Here is an 18,637-nt window from a genome sequence, read left to right on the forward strand (position 1 = left end):
AAGCAAAGTCGTAGAAAAAGTATAGTACGCAACTCGGGGGTAAGGCCAATTACGCTCTCGTGGAATTATAGCGCTCGGCTTCGCCTCGCGCACAATTTTTCCCCTCGTGCGTAATTGGCTTCTTACCCCACACGTTGCGTAATATACTATTATCTGTCTCAGATGAGAGAGTAACCACTTTATTATTTTATTATCTATTGCTCCATTTCGATAAATAAATTGATCTTTATTGGGGAAAATATTTGTTTTGTTTAAAATCCTTCCCCTTACATTCTGAAAGAGTTTTCAGAACGCCAAAAATCTCCGAAATTTTAGACGAACCGAACGAATTTCTAACCATCCAAGAATATGCAAGTCATTATGACATCTGAACTTATCTAATTGCAATGACTTTAATTTTAAGAGTACGATGATAGTGTAACAAATTTAGAAGCAAAATAAACATGCAAATGACCGATAACAAACGTAAATTTGAAGGAATAATTCCTTATCTTCGTTTCATAGCCACTGCAACTTTAACACGATTTTTAGTAGTGAAGGACGGAATCTCGATTAAGTGCTAGAGGGATTTACTTGAGTGGTTTATTTCTTATCTCGGTGTTTGACGTACGTTTTTATGTAATCGAATTGCAATCTTTTATTCTAAATCTAATTTGTTTTATTTAGACAAAGTCTAATAGTCTAATTTAGCGTACCAAAACCTGACTTATCGTTACGCAGAATTAACTAACCAGCCTAACTAACTTTGGGCAAGCTTTTAGACTCATTTTAGTCTAAATTGGACACTTGAGATGACTAATCTACCTAACTAATTCAAAAAAGTACAATTTAATTGTCTAGTGATTAAAATTGTTACGCATTTAATTGTTTCCACTTCTTCTTATCTGTTTATTTCTCGGACAATATAAATCTCAGATTCACTCTCATGTGATTCATTTTGCAAGGTGAGTTACCTCTTTTGTCGTCTCATTTCTTACAAACTTTTAGATGCTTTGGACCAACTCTCTCGTAACAGACCTTCTTGGTCTTCTGGTTGCCCTAGCAGCTATAGTCTTCTCTTTCTTCAAATGGAAATACTCGTACTTCCAACGAAGAGACTTACCATTCTTAGCCCCATCAATTCCTTTTGGTAACTTGGAGAACCCATCTAAGTTCAATGTAACATTCGGAGTAAAAGTAAAACAATTCTACGATGAGATCAAGTCCAAAAACTGGAAATTTGGAGGTGTCTTCTTCATGACTAAACCGACGCTCGTGTTAACCGACTTGGAGGATGTCAAAAACGTTTTAACCAAAGACTTTCAACACTTTGTTGATCGAGGAGGGTTTTACAATGAGAAGGATGATCCGATCAGTGCGCATCTTTTTGCAATTGGAGGTACGAAGTGGAGGAATTTAAGAGTAAAACTTACTCCGACTTTCACTTCCGGGAAGATGAAGATGATGTTCCAGACGCTAGTAGACTGTGAGGAGAACCTTCAAGGAAAACTTACATCGTTAGTAGAGAAGAAAGAAGCAATTGATATTAAAGAACTCGTCAGTTGCTACACTACTGATATTATCGGGTCTTGTGCCTTTGGTTTGGAGTGCAACTCTTTCAAAGATGAGGAATCTCCTTTCAGAAAGTACGGAAAGAAAGTCTTTACCTCAACACCACTGAGGAGGTTTAAAGGCAACATCGGAGCAAACTTCCCACAGATTGCGAGATTGTTGAAATTCAGACTCTTTCCGAAAGACGTCAGTGACTTCTTCTTTAAAATAGTCAAAGACACTGTTGAGTACCGACAGAAGAATAATTTTACCAGGAAAGACTTCATACAGCTTCTGATTGATTTGAAGAACAACAAGTTGGCGGAAACTGAAGGGTACAAACATGATGGTAACACCTTGACGATGGAAGAGATCACAGCTCAGAGTTTCGTCTTCTTCTTGGCGGGTTTTGAAACGTCCTCCACCACCATGACGTGGGCGCTGTACGAAATGAGCAAAAACCAAGAAATCCAAGAGAAAGTCAGAGAAGAAATTAACACCGTTTTGAAGAAGTATGACGGGAAAGTGTCGTATGACGCCATCATGGAGTTGAAATATATGGACAAAGTTCTTAACGGTAAAATCTAAATCTAATCACACCAAAATAACTTCAATCTTCTTCTAGAGACCCTACGAAAGTACCCTCCAGTTCCTTTTATAACAAGACAATGCGTCAAAGACTACAAAGTTCCCGGTGAAGACATCATCATCGAAAAGGGTGTAAGAACCATTGTATCAATCCTAGGAATCCACTACGATAAGGACTATTATCCTGATCCTGAGAAGTTCGATCCTGAGCGCTTCAACGAAGAAAACACAGCTTCTAGACACCACTACGCTCACATTCCGTTCGGGGAAGGCCCGAGAATTTGCATCGGTAAAGTAGAGCTCTGTACAAAATTTCCAACTATTTTCATTGTTTTAGGAATGCGGTTTGGACTCATGCAGTCGAAAGTTGGGCTAACTTCTCTATTACGAAAGTACAAATTTACTCTACATCAAAAGACCAAGCAACCGATGAAGTTTGCGACGAATTCTTTCATTTTGGCGGCGGATGGCGATGTTTGGTTGAACGCTGAAAGAATTTAGTTGCAATTTTGAACGAACTTTAATCAATTTAACATTGTGAGAGCTATTAAAATTTTAATAAAAATTTTGAAAAATTGTGAATAGTTTCTGTTGGAAAATAATGTTAAAAATGAACAATGATCTACTTCTTCTAATTAGAAAATTAAAGTTATGCATTCAAGTGGCCAAAATGTTACCAATGCGAAGTTCAGTTTAATTAATAGGAATAATAATTTACTCCAAGTCAGTCTAATTCAACATTTTGTAGTTTAATTTATTTTATGCTGTGTAATCTGTCTCCCCCTCCAGTAAATGACATTAGAGCTGTGAAGGACGAACCTCCAATTTAATTACAATTATCAATACGAATTATGATGTGTGTGTATTCTTATCTCGGTACTAAAAATGTTTAATATGCATAATTATTGTTTATATTTTTATTTAATACGATTTTATCTAATTTAGTTTTATCTCGAGTAAATTTACTCTAATTTGAACGTATTCACAGTCATTCATTTGTCTAAGTCTCAAAGTAATTAAATTAAACTTTAATTACTTAAACTTGAGGTCCTAAAATCCAATTTTAACGAAACTTTGGTAAAAATAATATAATAACACTCAGTAACATTCAATAAATAATTCTTAGTATTTGATAATAAAAAAAATTAATTACTTTAGCGTTAAAATTGTCGAATTTAAAAAATTCTTAAAAAAGAAATAAATTTTGATTCGTCCTATAAATGAAAAATTCTAAAAAAATTTATTTCTTCTTCTAAAATTTTTTAATTACCACACACAATAAACGTCTCTAATGTAACAACTCGACCAAATTTAATTGCTTTAGCCGTAAAATTATGAGAATTTTCAGGTTTTATACTTCATTTCATGGCTTTACGGTTAAAATTGTTGGATTCATAGAATTTATAAAAAAAATTTTGAATTTTGTGCTCTTCCAATATTTTTTTTTAATTTTTACTTGTTCTAAAATTTTGTATATTCGCACACTCAATAAACGTTTCAAATGGAATAAACATTTCATTGCTTTGGCGTTAAAATTGTAGAATTTATAGAATTTATAAGCAAATTCTAACTTCTTTTAAAATTCTGTAATTTAGTTTACTTAATAAACGTCTTTAGTGTAAGAATTCCACGAAATTTCAGTGCTTTAGCGTTAAAATTGTCGGATTAAAAGAATTGTTTTATAAATTGTCGCAGAGAAAAAATTACCGACTAAAACTAGAAGTTTGCCCACAATACTTTTTCTAGAGGCAAAAGCTTTAGTTTGCCACTACATTAAAAAAAAAGTGTCATACTTTTAGAAAAATTAAAGAAAAAAAATTTTACTCAAATTTTCTCATAAATTTCCCAATAATTGACAAGCAACCGATAATGTTTTCCACAATTTTTTTATTTCCACTATTTCCACAAATTTCCACTGGTTGCATACAACTATTTTTACTATATTTCGATATCGACTAAATTTTCTCGGCGTTCAACCACACATCGCCATCCGCCGCCAAAATAAAAGAATCAATGGCAAACTTCATCGGTTGCTTAGTCTTCTGGTTCAAACTGAACTTGTACTTTCTTAATAGAGAAGTTAGCCCAACTTTCGACTGCATAAGTCCAAACCGCATCCCTAAAAAAATGAAAATAGTTGGAGATTTTGTACAGAGCTCTACTTTACCGATGCAAATTCTCGGGCCTTCCCCGAACGGAATGTGAGCGTAGTGGTGTCTAGAAGCTGTGTTTTCTTCGTTGAAGCGCTCAGGATCGAATTTCTCAGGATCCGGGTAATATTCTGTCATAGTGGATTCCTAGGATTGATACAATGGTTCTTACACCCTTTTCGATGATGATGTCTTCACCGGGAACTTTGTAGTCTTTGACGCATTGTCTTGTTATGAAAGGAACTGGAGGGTACTTTCGTAGGGTCTCTAGAAGAAGATGGAAGTTATTTTGGTGAGATTAGATTTAGATTTTACCGTTAAGAACTTTGTCCATATATTTCAACTCCATGATGGCGTCATACGACACTTTCCCGTCATACTTCTTCAAGACGGTGTTAATTTCTTCTCTGACTTTCTCTTGGATTTCTTGGTTTTTGCTCATTTCGTACAGCGCCCACGTCATGGTGGTGGAGGACGTTTCAAAACCCGCCAAGAAGAAGACGAAACTCTGGGCTGTGACTTCATCCATCGTCAACGTGTTACCATCACGTTTGTAGCCTTCATCTTCCGCCAACTTGTTGTTCTTCAAATCAATCAGAAGCTGCATGAAGTCTTTTCTGGTGTAATTATTCTTCTGTCTGTACTCAACAGTGTCTTTGACTATTTTGAAAAAAAAGTCACCAACGTCACTCGGAAACACTTTGAACTTAAGCAGCGTCGCGAACTGAGGAAAGTTATCTGCGATGGTGTCTTTCAACCTCCTCAGCGCTGTTAATGTAAAGACCTTCTTTCCGTACTTCCTGAATGGAGAATCTTTATCTTCAAAAGAGTTACATTTCAAGCCAAAAGCACAAGATCCGATGATATCAGTGGTGTAACAGCCGACGATGTCTTTAATATCAATCGCTTGATTCCCCTTCACTAACATTGTGAGTTTTCCATGGAGATTTTCTTCACAATCAAGTAAAGTCTGGAACATCATTTTCATTTTCCCGGAGGTGAAAGTTGGCGTTAGTTTCATTCTCAAGTTCCTCCACTTTGTACCTCCAATTGCAAAAAGATGCGCACTGACCGGGTCATCTTTCTCGTTGTAAAATACTCCTCGGTCTACAAAGTGTTGAAAGTCTTTGGTGAGGACGTTTTTGACTTGGTCCAAGTCAGTTAACAAAAACATTGGTCTGGCTAAGAAAAAGACACCTCCAATTTTCCAATTTTTGGATTTGATCTCTTCGTACAATTCTTGCACTTGGACTCCGAATGTAACTGTAGGTTTTGATGGGTTGTCCAAGTTACCAAATGGAATCGATGGTTTCAAGAATGGTAATTCTTTGCGTTGAAAGTACGAAAACTTCCATTTGAAGTAAGAGTATGTAATAGCTGATAAGGCCACAAGAAGACCCAGAAGGTCTGTTACGAAAGAGGAGGTCAATAACATCTAAAATTTTATGAGAAAAAATAAGCCGGTTATAGTAGTTAACTTACCATTGAAGAATAAGTCTTTTGAATGAAAATATTCTTTTAAATATACTGTCCCACTTATGACGAGAGAAGAAGTGATAACAATTATTTATTATTTAAAGCAAGTTTTGATGACGCAGCAAAATATTGTACTTGGATAAATCAGCTGTGTCATGCGATTAACAGCAAGATGTTTTAAACAATCACTACCGTTTGGTTTCCGAAAAATGACTTCAAAGTTGTTTTATTTTTTTAAAACACAATTTGAGTTTATAAGATAAACCAAAAATTTCCAAAATTTTGTATTAAGTTTCGTTAACTTTGGTAATTTTAACTTTGTAAGAATAAAATTACAATCGTAGTTTATCGACTGGAACAATTTTAAAAATTTGCAAGTATAACACTATTTTTTTTACATTTAGTTTCAAACTGAACTTGTGTAAGTGTACTTTCGCCTGTAGAAAAAACATTGTGGGCAAACTTCTAGTTTAGTCAGTACAATTTTTTTCCATTCTGTTTTCTCTGTGACAATTTATATACCTACTTCTATTTTCATAAAATTTCTTTATAAATTCTATAAATCCGACAATTTTAACGCTAAAGCAATAAAATTTAGTAAAGTTGTTACATTAGAGGCATTTATTGAGTGTACTAAACTACAGAATTTTAGTACAAAAACTAAGAATCTTAGGGGTCGATTTCAAGTGTGACTTGCGTTACTGCAAATCCCATTTGCAACATAGCAACGCCAATCACATTACTCATACCTTAGCAAAGGTTGCAAATTTACGTTAACGTAGTGACTTGAAATCGACCCGTTAGAATGTTTTATTTTTTGAACAAGCTCAAAGTTCAAAATTTTATTATAAATTTTATAAATTCGACAATTTTAACGCTAAAGCAATGAAATTTGGTCGAGTTGTTACATTAGAAACGTTTATTGAGTGTGCTAAATTACAGAATTTTAGAACAAAAAGTAAGAATTTTAGAATTTTTTTATAAAACGAGCTCAAAATTTAAAATTTTATTATAAATTCTATAAATCCGACGATTTTATCGCTAAAGCAATGATATTTCATGGAGTTGTTGTTTCAAAAACGTTTATCGTGTGTGCTAAATAACAAAATTTTAAAACAAGAAGTAAGAGTTTTAGAATTTTTAATTTTTAAGTCGAGCTCATAATTCAAAATTTTCTTTTAAAATTTATAGATTCGACAATTTTAACGCTAAAGCAATAAAATTTAGTCGAGTTGTTACATTAGAAACGTTTATTGAGTGTGCTAAATTACAGAATTTTAAAACAAGAAGTAAGAATTTCAGAATTTTTTTTATAGGACAAGCTCAAATTTCAAAATTTTATTATAAATTTTATAAATCCGGGCAATTTTATCGCTAAAGCAATGACATTTCGTGGAGTTGTTCCTTTAAAAACGTTTATCAAATGTGTTAAATAACAAAATTTTTAAACAAATAAGAGTTTTAAAATTTTTTGCTCGACAATTTTAACGCTATAGCAATAAAATTTGTTTGAGTTGTTTCATTAGTGACGTTTAATAAGTGTACTAAATTACAGAATTTTAGAACAAGAAGTAACAATGAAATTTGGATGTGAAACTGTTTTTGACGTGCTTATAAACAAACCTATAAAATTTTTGGTTTCTTCAAAAACAAAAGTTTTCAAAATTTTGTCGATTTGCTCTTTTTTTTAAATTCAATATTTTTATTTCTGGGCTTAAATAAATAAAATCTAAAATTAAATTTTATGCAGCAACAGGATGAAGAAACAGTACAATTCGGTTCTATGAACTAAAACTTCTAAAAGAACTAGAATGACATTACAAAATTAGCAAAATCTGAGCAATACAAATTGAAATCATAAAGATAGGTAAGAACCTGAGTTTTGCAATGTTGTCGTATTGAACAAAATTAAATCTTAATCTTCTTTAAAAAATGCAATTTTTTTTCATAAGTGTTAACAGGCCCTACTGGGTTCCTCCTATCGCGCTCTGAATCCGAAATTCGCTAATTTTTAGACACCTTGTATAACTCTTAAGAAACCAAATAAAAAATATTACTTTTTGATTTTTTTTGCGGATAACTTAATATTTTATGTAAAAACTGCAGTAATCTAAGGTAATTATTTCTATAAATTTCTATTACAAAATAAAAAATAGACCCAAAAAATTTAGTGATTTGCCTTTAATTCAAAGTAAAATTTTTAAGGTGTCTTAATTAAATATTGTCTGAGTTATCAATAGATAAAATGTGATAACAATTATTTGAAACAGCAAACTAGATTCTACAATGTTTGCTGACTCAGCAAATAATAGTACAACTTGGATAAATTGTACAATACGCTAAAACACTGTAATTAACAAAACTGGGATCAAAATAATTTTTTTTATTGCCATTGACTCAAAATTCCAAGAAAATTGTAATATTCCTTGTTTTTAGATAAATTTTGGTAAAAGACATGCAAACATTTTTTATTCGCTCAGTTGTCGAAAAAATAGTGTATACAGCTTACATTTAAAAACCATTAAATGATTGCTGAATTAAAATACAATTTTAGTTTAAAATAATTCTACAAAGTCATTATTTACTTTAGTTAAAGTTGCATGTTTTTAGCTCGAGCACCATGATTAAGCAAAAAAAAATCCCTCTCCAAAATAATTTAACCACAGCTTCATATAAATTCTGAAGCTGCTGCAATTTATTTAGTTGTATTTGCCGCTCTAACACAACAAGATGGTTATTTCAATGAATCGCTGGAAAGGCAAAGTGGCAATCGTCACCGGTGCAAGTGCAGGAATTGGCGCCGCCGTCGTCGAACAACTCGTAGAAGCCGGTCTGCAGGTATACATGCCTTTCTCCAGAAAAAATATTTACTGCCGTTCTTTTTGCTAATTTAATTTACTTTATTGTTAAAACTGCCAAACTTAATTTAAATTAAACATAATTTAAAAAAAAATTTGAATTTGAGTTTGTCCCAACAATAAAAAATTTCCAAAATTGTTACTTCTTGATATAAACTTATGTATTTTGGTACACTCAATAAATATTTCCAAAGTAACAAATTCCCCAATTTTTATTGCACTACTTTTTAAACTGTCTTAGAACTAAAGATGCAAAATTTTAACTGAGTTCGCCCACTAATGAAAATTTTTTAAACTATTCTTTTTTGTTTCAAATTTTTTTAATTTAACTCAAACAATAAGCGCTCTATCAGTAATAAATTCCTTAAATTTTATTACTTTTACGTCGGAATTGTTGAATTTACAGAATTAAATTAAAAATTTTGAATTTAAGTTCGTTCTCAAAATTAAAATTTCGAAAAATTTTACTTCTTGTTTTTAAATTTTGCACCTTAGTACATACACTTTTTAGGCACCTACAAAGTAACAAATTTGCTAAATTTTATTGCTTTACCGTAAAGACTGGCAAACTTACAGCGTTTAATAGAAAATTTGGAACTTGAGTTTGTGCTACCAGTAAAAATTGTACAAAGTTTTTATTTCTTGGTATAAAATTACTTAATTTAGTGACAAAGTGACAAATCCTCCAAATTTTATTGCTCTACTTTTAAAACTGTCGGACTTACAGAATTAGATGTAAAATTTTGACTTAGATAGTCCCCACTAATGAAATTTTTTAAAACTCTTCTTTCTTGTTCTAAAATTTTCCAATTTTGCACAAACAATAAGCAAGCGTCTTTCAAATATTAAATTTTAGAAATTTAATTACTTTAACGTCAGAATTGTTGAATTTTAGAGAGTTTAATTAAAAATTTTAAATTTGAGATCCCGAAATGAAGATTTCTAAAATTTTTACTTCTTTCTCAAAAATTCTACGCCCTTTAAGCACTTTTAAAGTAATAAATCTGCTAAATTTTATTGTTCAACCGCAAAGAGTGTCAAGCTTACAGAATTTAATAGAAAATTTTGAATTTGAGTTTGTCACAAAAGTAAAAATTTTACAAAATTTTTATTTCTTGGTATAAAATTACATAATTTAGTTCACTTAATAAGAACATCTAAAGTGACAAATCCTTCAAATTTCATTGTCCTACTTTTAAAACTGTCGAATTTATACATAGAATTAGTTAGATAGACAATTTTGACTAATAATTTTTTTTAAAACACTTCTTGTTCTAAAATTTTGCAATTTAGCACCAACAATAAGTGTCCTTCATTAACTGTCTTTTTAATAATAAATTCTCCAAATTTCGTTACTTTATCGTCAGAATTGTTAGATTTACAAAATTTAATGAAAATTTTGACTTTGAGTTTGTTTTCCAAATAAATTTTTTTTTAAATTTTTACTTTCTGTTTTTAAATTACGCAACTTAGTACACTTTTTAGGTCTCTAAATTTCATATCTTTTACTGTAAAGGCTGTCAAGTTTACAGATTTTAATAGAAAATTTTGAATTCCAATTCCAACATTTTAAAAAATCTTATTTCTTAGTAAGTATAAAATTACGTAATTTAATACACTCAATAAACACCTCAAAACTGACAAAACAAATCTTCCAATCTGATTGCTCTACCTTTCAAACTGTCAAATTTCATTAAAATTTTTTAGCGAATTTGTTTCCACTGCAAAAATTTGTAAAATTGTTATTCTTATAACTTGTAATGTAGCACAAACAATAACCGCCCTTAAAGTAATAAATCTCTTAAATAGCATTGTTTTAACGTTAAAACTGTCAAAATTTAAAAAACATAACAATTTTCGAATTTTTGGATTCGCGTTCTACAAGCAAAAACTTCTAAATTTTTTTTTTTTTTAAATTTTGTAATTTAATACACTAAATAAGCGTTTCTAAAGTTATAAATCCTTCAAATTTCATTGCTTTAACGTTAAATCTAGCAAACTCTAATAAAAATTCAAAATAAGTCAATTATTATTTTTTATTTAAGGTACTAAATTTCTTAAATATTAATTTAATTAATTAAATTAACCATTAAAACTGTCGAAATTAAAAAACATAACATTTTTCAAAATTTTGTATTTGGCTTCAAAAATTTTTACTTTTTGTGCCAAAATATTGTAAATTACGAGTAGTTTACTCAATAAGCGTCTCTAAAATTATAAATTCTCTAAATTTGATTGCTTTAACGTTAAATCTATCTTACAGAATTTAATACAAAATTATGAATAGGATTTCGTTCTTCAAATAAAAAAATGAAAATGTACACTTATTTTTCTAAAATTTTGCAATTTAGCAATACTTAACACTTAATAAAATTAATTTTCATTTAAGGTGGTAGGATTTGCCCGTCGTGTCGAGAAAATCCAAGAACATGCCAAAAAACTTCAAGGTAAAGAAGGGAAACTTCAAGCCGTAAAAGTCGACATGACCAAAGAAGAAGACATTTTAAAAGGCTTCAAGTGGGTGTCAAACAACGTTGGTCCAGTCAGTATCCTAATCAACAACGCTGGCCTTCTCCAAAGTACATCTCTGACGGACGGTGAAACTGAAAAGTGGAAAACAGTCCTCGATACAAATGTCCTCGGACTCTGCATAGCGACGAGAGAAGCGGTGAAAATCATGAAAGCAAACAACATCGATGGACATATCGTGCACATCAACAGCGTTGTCGGACATAAAGTGCCCAATTTTCCTAATGCAAACGTTTATCCAGCGTCAAAGCACGCCGTCACGGCCTTGACGGAGACTCTTCGGCTGGAGTTCAACCATCTTGGGCTCAAAATCAAAATTACGGTAAATTTTCGAAAAAAATTGTAAAATTATAACTACCTGAATTTCTTAATTATAGAGTGTCAGCCCTGGAGCAGTATCAACAGAATTCCTGGAAGTTTCCGGTCTTCAAATACCTGCAGAACATTTGAAGAACATTCCATTTTTGACAGCTGAAGATGTTGCCGATTCTGTGATGTATGCGCTGGCAACTCCTCCCCATGTTCAAGTTCACGAATTAATGATCAATCCTCTTAGCGGACAATAATTAAAAATTTATATCAAAATCTAATTTTGTTTATTATTTTTATTTGTTCCTCACTTGTAAATATCAGTTTATCAAGTCACTGTATGCACCTTGAAAATGTCTCATAACTGGCATGGCAGTAAGAATAATTTATATTAGAAGAAGTAAAAAAAATAATTTTCTATCATTTGCAAAAAAATCTTATATGAAATTCAGAGTAAAAAGTGCTGTGTGTGCTTCGCCTGTAATTTATGACACATACACAGTCTCAGCTCACAAACCTTCATTTTTGCTCTTAGTGACATAATGTACATACTATTAATTCAAACATAATTTTAATTTTTGTTAGAAAATATTTTTATTTACAGACATTGTACTTGAACGATTAAGTTGGTGAAACGTCTTCAAATGTCAACTGTCATCAAATAACGTTTGTTATTGAATTAATTTCATAGTTTTGACGAGTCATTGACAGAACTACCAACTTTAAAAGCAATGCTTTAAAAAGATTAAGAAATTTATTAATTAGATTAATTTTCTAAAAAAAATTGTTGAATAAAAATCTTTGTGTTGACCAAAATTATCAAAAATAATTAAAAATAACTGAACTGTTAATCATCGCTCTGATGATGGTAGCATTGCTATCAAAACGCGCGTCAGCATTTTTTGACAAAATTTGGTGTTTGGGAATAAAACTGTTATTTTTGATAATAATCAGAATAATGCTATAATATAACTCTTAAAAACCAAATCAAAAAATTATACTTTTTTATTTTTCTTTGCAGGTAACTCAAACCTTTGATGTAAAAACTGCTGTAACCTAATATGATTATTTCTGAACTCTAAATGAGAAATAGAGAAACAATTTGCTGACTTGCCTTTAAAAAAGCAAAATTTTTGGAAAGTTTTTTATTAAATATTCTGTTATTAATAGACAAAAGGTGATAACAATTATTTAAAGCAACAAATTAGATTCTACATGTTTGTTAACTCAGCAAATAATGTACAACTTGGATGAATTGCACTACACGCTAAAACACTAATTACTAAAAAATTGCCAAAAATGTTTGTTTTACTCTCATTAATGACTCAAAATTTCAAAGAAGTTGTGGTATATCTTGTTTAAGATAAATTTTGATAAAAGGCTTGTAACATTTTTAATTCGCTCAGTCGTCGAAAAAATAGTGTATAAAACTTACATTTAAAGGCCTTTAAGTGGTCGTTATATAAAACATTATTTTTATTACAAACAACTCTAAAAAGTCATTATTTACTTTAGTTAAAGTTGCTTCTTGTTTAGCTCGAGGCCACCATGATTAAGCAAAATTGATTCCCCTCTCCAAAATAATTTAACATCAGCTTCACATAAATCCTGTGAAGCTGCTGCAATTTATTTTAGTCGTATTTACCACTCCAACATAACAAGATGGTTATTTCAATGAACCGCTGGAAAGGCAAAGTGGCAATCGTCACCGGTGCAAGTGCAGGAATTGGCGCCGCCATCGTCGAACAACTCGTAGAGGCCGGTCTGCAGGTACGTGCTTTTCTCCGTATTATAAAACACACTTCGGTTCTTTAAATTTAAGTTAAGTCTGTCAAGTTATAAAGCCACCAAATTTTTTTGCTTTACTATTAAAACTGCCAAACTTACTTCATATTATCGAAAATTTTGAATTTTGAGTTTGTCCCAGGAATAAAAATTTCCGAATTTATTATTTCTTGATATAATATATAACAAATTTTTCTATTTTTATTACACTTCCTTTAAAACTGTGAGATCTACAGAATTTGATGCAAAATTTTCACTATGGGTTTATAAGAACTAATGAAAATTTTTAACTAACTATATTTTTTTTGTTCTAAAATTTTGCGATTTTGCCCAAACAATAAACGATCTTTCAGTAATAAATTCTCCAAATTTCATTACTTTCAAGTCGAAATTGTTGGATTTACAGCATTTAAATAAACATTTGGAATTTGAGTTTGTTCAGGACGTGAAAAATTCAAAAGATTTAATTTTTTTGTAAAAATTCCTCATGTTAATATACCCTATAACCACCTTCAAACTTGCATTATTTAATAAAAAAAAATTGAATTAGAGTTTGTCCGACCTGTGAAAATTTGCCAAAGTTCTTATTTTTTGTTATAAAAGTACTTAATTTAGTACAGACAAAAATGACAGATCCTCCAAGTTTCATTACTTTACTTCTATAACTGTCGGGCTTACAAAATTAGATAGAAAATTTTGTTTATGAGGTCGAATAAATTTTTTTAAATATTTCTTCTTATTCTAAATTTTTGCAATTTAACACAAACATTAAGTGCCTTTTTGATAATAAATTCTCCAAATTTCGTTACTTTTTCGTCAGAATTGTTGGATTTATAGAATTTAATAAAAATTTTAATTTTGAGTTTGTTCACGAAATGAAAATTTAAAAAAAAAATTATTTCTTGTTTTCAAATTATGCAAAATTTCATAGCTTAACTGTAAAGACTGTCAAACTTACGGAATTTAATAGAAAATTTTGAATTTCAATTTGTTTCAACAGTAAAACTTTTGAAAAATTCTTAATTCTTAGAAAGTATAAAATTACGTAATTTAATAGATACACTCAATAAACAACTCCAAACTGACAAGACAAATTCTTCAATTTAATTGCTCTATCTTTAAAACTGTCAAATTTCATTGAGAATTCAATTCACCATAGATTCGGCCAATAAGAGACATTTATTTTTTCAAATAAACCAATCACAGTAAACTTTTCTTGGAAATTTTCACTAGTGAAATTTCCAGTGACAATTCCACGCGATCTGTCAGTTACTTGTCAGTTCGTTGAATTTTCATCAGTAATATAACAAGTAATATTCCGACAATTTCGAGCAATTATATTACTAATGAAAATTTTTAATGAGTTTTGTCCCCACTGCAAAAAAATTGTAAAATTGTTACTTTTTGTTTGTAATGATTTGTAATGATTTGTAATTTGGCACAAACAATAAGCGCCCTTAAATTAATAAATCTCTTAAATATTATTGCTTTAACGTTAAAACTGTTGAAATTAGAAAACATAACAATTTTCGAAATGTTGAATTCGTTCTACAAGCAAAAACTTCTAAAAATTTTGTAATTAATTACATACATTAAATAAGCGTTTTTAAAGTTATAAATCTTCCAAATTTCATTGCTTTTAAGTTAAATTTAGCAAACTCTCATAAAAATTTAGAATAAGACAATAGAATAATGCGATTTATTAATATTTAATTAAGGTAGTAGGATTTGCCCGCCGTGTCGAAAAAATCCAAGATCAAGCCAAAAAGCTCCAAGGCAAAACAGGAAAGCTCCACGCTGTGAAAGTCGACATGACCAAAGAAGACGACATTTTAAAAGGCTTCAAATGGGTTTCAGACAACGTTGGACCAGTCAGTATCCTAATCAACAACGCCGGCCTTCTTCAAAATACAAATCTGACAGACGGTGACACCCAAAAGTGGAAAACAATTTTCGACACGAATGTCCTGGGGCTCTGCATCGCGACGAGAGAAGCGGTAAAAATCATGAAAGCGAACAACATCGATGGACATATCGTGCACATCAACAGCCTTGTCGGACATAAAGTACCCAACTTTCCTAATTCCAATGTTTATCCAGCGTCGAAGTACGCCGTCACGGCCTTGACCGAGACTCTTCGGCAGGAGTTCAACCATCTTGGACTCAAAATCAAAATTACGGTAAATTAAAGAAAAAGTCAAAACCAGCTTAAATTTTTAATTGCAGAGTGTTAGTCCTGGTGCAGTAAAAACTGAATTCCTGGAAGCTTCCGGCTATCAAATACCTGCAGAACATTTGAAGAGCATGCCGTTTATGACCGCTGAAGACGTTGCCGATTCAGTGATGTACGTGCTGGCAACTCCTCCGCATGTTCAAGTCCACGAATTAATGATCAATCCTCTTGGCCAAAAAGATTAAAAATGCATTTCGAAATCCGATTTTGTTTACTATTTTTACCTTTTTAAATCCAATTCAGTGACGATGGTTATTTTTCCCCTCCCCTTCAGATTATAATATGATTTGAACTACCAAGGACGGGCCTCGATTAGTTATGGTGATGCAGCAAGTCGTACCAGTACAACATTTCTTATCTCGGTGCTAAAAGTAAGCCTTTAATATAAATAGACTTGATTACTCTAATATTTGGTCTAATGGAATCTAATCTTAATTTATCTTTTAGTCTAATCGATCGAATTGGTCTTTTAGTCATGCTTAACAAATTTTGGCTTTGTTGACTTAGAATCATTATCAGGTTTGTTTAATATTTATTTTTTTTACAACTTACTTTTTGCAATAAATTTTTATTCAGTCTACAATGTGACTGCCCAATTTATTTTTTGTTATGTTTTAAAACAGCTACAGTAGATCCTCGATTATCCGGGTGCGGATTATCCGTGCAAGGGTATTCGTTCGATTATCCGTGCCTCGATTATCCGTGCATTACAAAAAACACACAAATCGAAGATCAACTGCTTGGTACTTTTGTTTCCAATGTTAGAAAACTGAAAATTTGGAATTTCACGAGTAACGGTTGGTGTAGTTTAAAGAGATTTAAGTCAGTGCAGCGAACAAAAACAAAGTTGTAAGTTCAAATGTCTGTTTCTATTAATAGTAGTAACAAAAATGCTTGAAATAAATTTCTTCGCAATAAAAGCCATTTTAAGAAAACTGAAAATGGCAGAGAACATTTTGCAACCAAAAAAGAAATAAATAAAAGATTAGATTTTTTTTACTACAAAATAGTTACTTTTATGTAATATGACTGATAAGAGTTGAGTTTTTTTGAATATTTATTTTTGTTAAAGTTTTTATATATTTTGAACTAAAAAAACATTCCAAATAATTCTGTTGCTTTAAACGTATGTTTATTTACCCACTGGATTATCCGTGCAGACTCGGGTCCCGAGAAGCACGGATAATCGAGGTTGTACTGTATTGTGAAATTAAATTTGTTATCTCTTGCTATCTTTTGATAATTCCAACATCATTCTCAATCGATTCTTTTCATTGAGGTAAGTCAGTTATTTTTTCCAATTCATTTCATTCAAAATTTTAGATGCTGTTGACCCCATCCCTCTTCTTCGACCTTTTTGGTCTTCTGGTAGCCGTAGCTGCTGTAATCTACTCTTTCTTCAAATGGAAATTTTCGTACTTTCAACGAAAAGACTTTCCGTTCTTGGCTCCATCAATTCCTTTTGGTAACTTGGAGAACCCATCCAAGTTTACTGTAACATTCGGAGAAAGAGTCAAAGAACTCTACAATAAAGTCAAGTCCAAGAACTGGAAACTCGGAGGTGTCTTCTTTACGACCAGACCGATGCTTATGTTAACTGACTTGGAATTGGTCAAGAACGTTCTAACCAAAGACTTTCAACACTTTGTGGATCGAGGACTGTTTTACAATGAGAAGGATGATCCGATCAGTGCGCATCTTTTCGCAATTGGAGGTACAAAGTGGAGGAACTTGAGGGTGAAACTTACTCCGACTTTCACCTCCGGGAAGATGAAGATGATGTTCCAGACCTTAGTAGATTGTGAGGAGAATCTTCAAGAAAAACTCGCGACTTTGGTGGAGAAGAAACAAGCGGTTGATATTAAAGATCTCGTTGGTTGTTACACCACTGATATCATCGGATCTTGTGCTTTTGGTTTGGAGTGCAATTCCTTCAAAGACGAGGATTCTCCTTTCAGAAAGTACGGAAAGAAGGTCTTTACATCAACAGCACTGAGGAGGATTAAGATTACGATCGGAACAAACTTCCCTCGGATTGCGAGTTTGCTAAAGTTCAGAGTCTTTCCGAAAGACGTGAGTGACTTCTTCTTCAAACTAGTCAAAGACACTGTTGAGTACAGACAGAAAAATAATTACACGAGGAAAGACTTCATGCAGCTTCTGATTGATTTGAAGAACAACAAGTTGGCGGAAGCAGAAGGGTACAAGCATGATGGTAACACCTTGACGATGGATGAGATCACAGCTCAAAGTTTCGTCTTCTTCTTGGCGGGTTTTGAAACCTCCTCCACTACCATGACGTGGGCGCTGTACGAAATGAGCAAAAACCAAGAAATCCAGAAGAAAGTCAGAGAAGAAATCAACACCGTCTTGGCGAAATATGACGGAAAAGTGTCTTATGACGCCATCATGGAGATGAAATACATGGACAAAGTTCTTAACGGTAAAATTCAAATCTAATCACACCAAAATAACTTCAATCTTCTTCTAGAGACCCTACGAAAATACCCTCCAGTTCCTTTCATAACAAGACAATGCGTCAAAGACTACAAAGTTCCCGGTGAAGACATCATCATCGAAAAGGGTCTAACAACCATTGTATCAATCTTAGGAATTCACTACGACAAAGACAATTTTCCTGATCCTGAGAAGTTCGATCCTGAGCGCTTCAACGAAGAAAACACTGCTTCTAGACACCACTACGCTCATATTCCGTTTGGAGAAGGACCAAGAAATTGTATCGGTAAAGTAGAGCTCTGTACAATTCCTCCGACTGTTTTCATTGTTTTAGGACTGCGTTTTGGACTCATGCAGTCGAAAGTTGGGCTAACTTCTCTGTTGAAGCAGTACAACTTCACTCTTAACGAGAAGACCAGGCAGCCGATGAAGTTTGCCACAAACTCTTTTATTTTGGCGGCGGATGGCGATGTGTGGTTGAACGCCAAAAGGATATAATTGGACTTATTAAAATTTTTCTTTAAATAAAATTTTTAAAATTGCTATTTTTGATATATACGTGATTCAAAATTTTAAATTTTTTGAAAAAATTATGTATATGTAAATATGTTTTGGTCGTTTTCCAGCGTATTTGCGGAACAAACTTACTTAAGTTATTAGTTCTCATTTTACGCAGAATTTCACGCAGAATTCAAAACAGGGCTAATTTTTTTACGTAAGTC

General features: G+C 31.9%; 4 protein-coding genes and 1 pseudogene across 7 annotated transcripts; 4 read left to right on the forward strand and 1 right to left on the reverse strand.

The window, feature by feature from the left end:
• The first annotated feature begins 642 nt into the window (after positions 1–642).
• LOC148177099 (putative cytochrome P450 6a14) lies at positions 643–2,694 on the forward strand. The gene is made up of 4 exons (XM_088031680.1): positions 643–944; positions 988–2,107; positions 2,156–2,407; positions 2,456–2,694. Exons 2-4 carry the CDS (start codon positions 988–990, stop codon positions 2,617–2,619), a joined length of 1,536 nt encoding a protein of 511 aa, XP_087887806.1. The 5' UTR covers positions 643–944; the 3' UTR covers positions 2,620–2,694.
• Positions 2,695–4,073: 1,379 nt separating this feature from the next.
• Positions 4,074–5,703, reverse strand: LOC148177100 (putative cytochrome P450 6a14; annotated as a pseudogene). Its single transcript, XR_015769734.1, has 3 exons — positions 4,584–5,703; positions 4,286–4,535; positions 4,074–4,237 (listed from the first exon to the last, which is right to left on the reverse strand). The product of XR_015769734.1 is annotated as a putative cytochrome P450 6a14 (transcript).
• A 2,757-nt stretch (positions 5,704–8,460) lies between these two features.
• On the forward strand, positions 8,461–11,697 carry LOC148177101 (farnesol dehydrogenase-like). Its single transcript, XM_088033478.1, has 3 exons — positions 8,461–8,582; positions 10,992–11,453; positions 11,509–11,697. The coding sequence occupies exons 1-3, from the start codon at positions 8,475–8,477 to the stop codon at positions 11,695–11,697; spliced, it is 759 nt and encodes a 252-aa protein (XP_087889604.1). The 5' UTR covers positions 8,461–8,474.
• Positions 11,698–13,037: 1,340 nt separating this feature from the next.
• On the forward strand, positions 13,038–15,663 carry LOC148177102 (farnesol dehydrogenase-like). The gene is made up of 3 exons (XM_088033520.1): positions 13,038–13,210; positions 14,944–15,405; positions 15,452–15,663. Exons 1-3 carry the CDS (start codon positions 13,103–13,105, stop codon positions 15,641–15,643), a joined length of 762 nt encoding a protein of 253 aa, XP_087889646.1. The 5' UTR covers positions 13,038–13,102; the 3' UTR covers positions 15,644–15,663.
• Positions 15,664–15,744: 81 nt separating this feature from the next.
• On the forward strand, positions 15,745–18,458 carry LOC148177103 (putative cytochrome P450 6a14). 3 transcript variants are annotated; one of them, XM_088033519.1, is made up of 5 exons: positions 15,745–15,829; positions 15,906–15,977; positions 16,782–17,901; positions 17,950–18,201; positions 18,250–18,458. In XM_088033519.1, the coding sequence occupies exons 3-5, from the start codon at positions 16,782–16,784 to the stop codon at positions 18,411–18,413; spliced, it is 1,536 nt and encodes a 511-aa protein (XP_087889645.1). In that variant the 5' UTR covers positions 15,745–15,829; positions 15,906–15,977; the 3' UTR covers positions 18,414–18,458. The 3 variants fall into 3 exon arrangements, with proteins under 3 accessions (XP_087889645.1, XP_087889643.1, XP_087889644.1); XM_088033517.1 differs by lacking the exon at positions 15,906–15,977; XM_088033518.1 differs by lacking the exons at positions 15,745–15,829; positions 15,906–15,977 and adding an exon at positions 16,473–16,737.
• Positions 18,459–18,637: the final 179 nt, after the last annotated feature.

This window comes from Gnatocerus cornutus, chromosome 3 (assembly GCF_029298725.1).
Source record: "Gnatocerus cornutus isolate USDA-ARS CGAHR chromosome 3, icGnaCorn1.1, whole genome shotgun sequence".
Lineage (NCBI taxonomy): Eukaryota > Metazoa > Arthropoda > Insecta > Coleoptera > Tenebrionidae > Gnatocerus > Gnatocerus cornutus.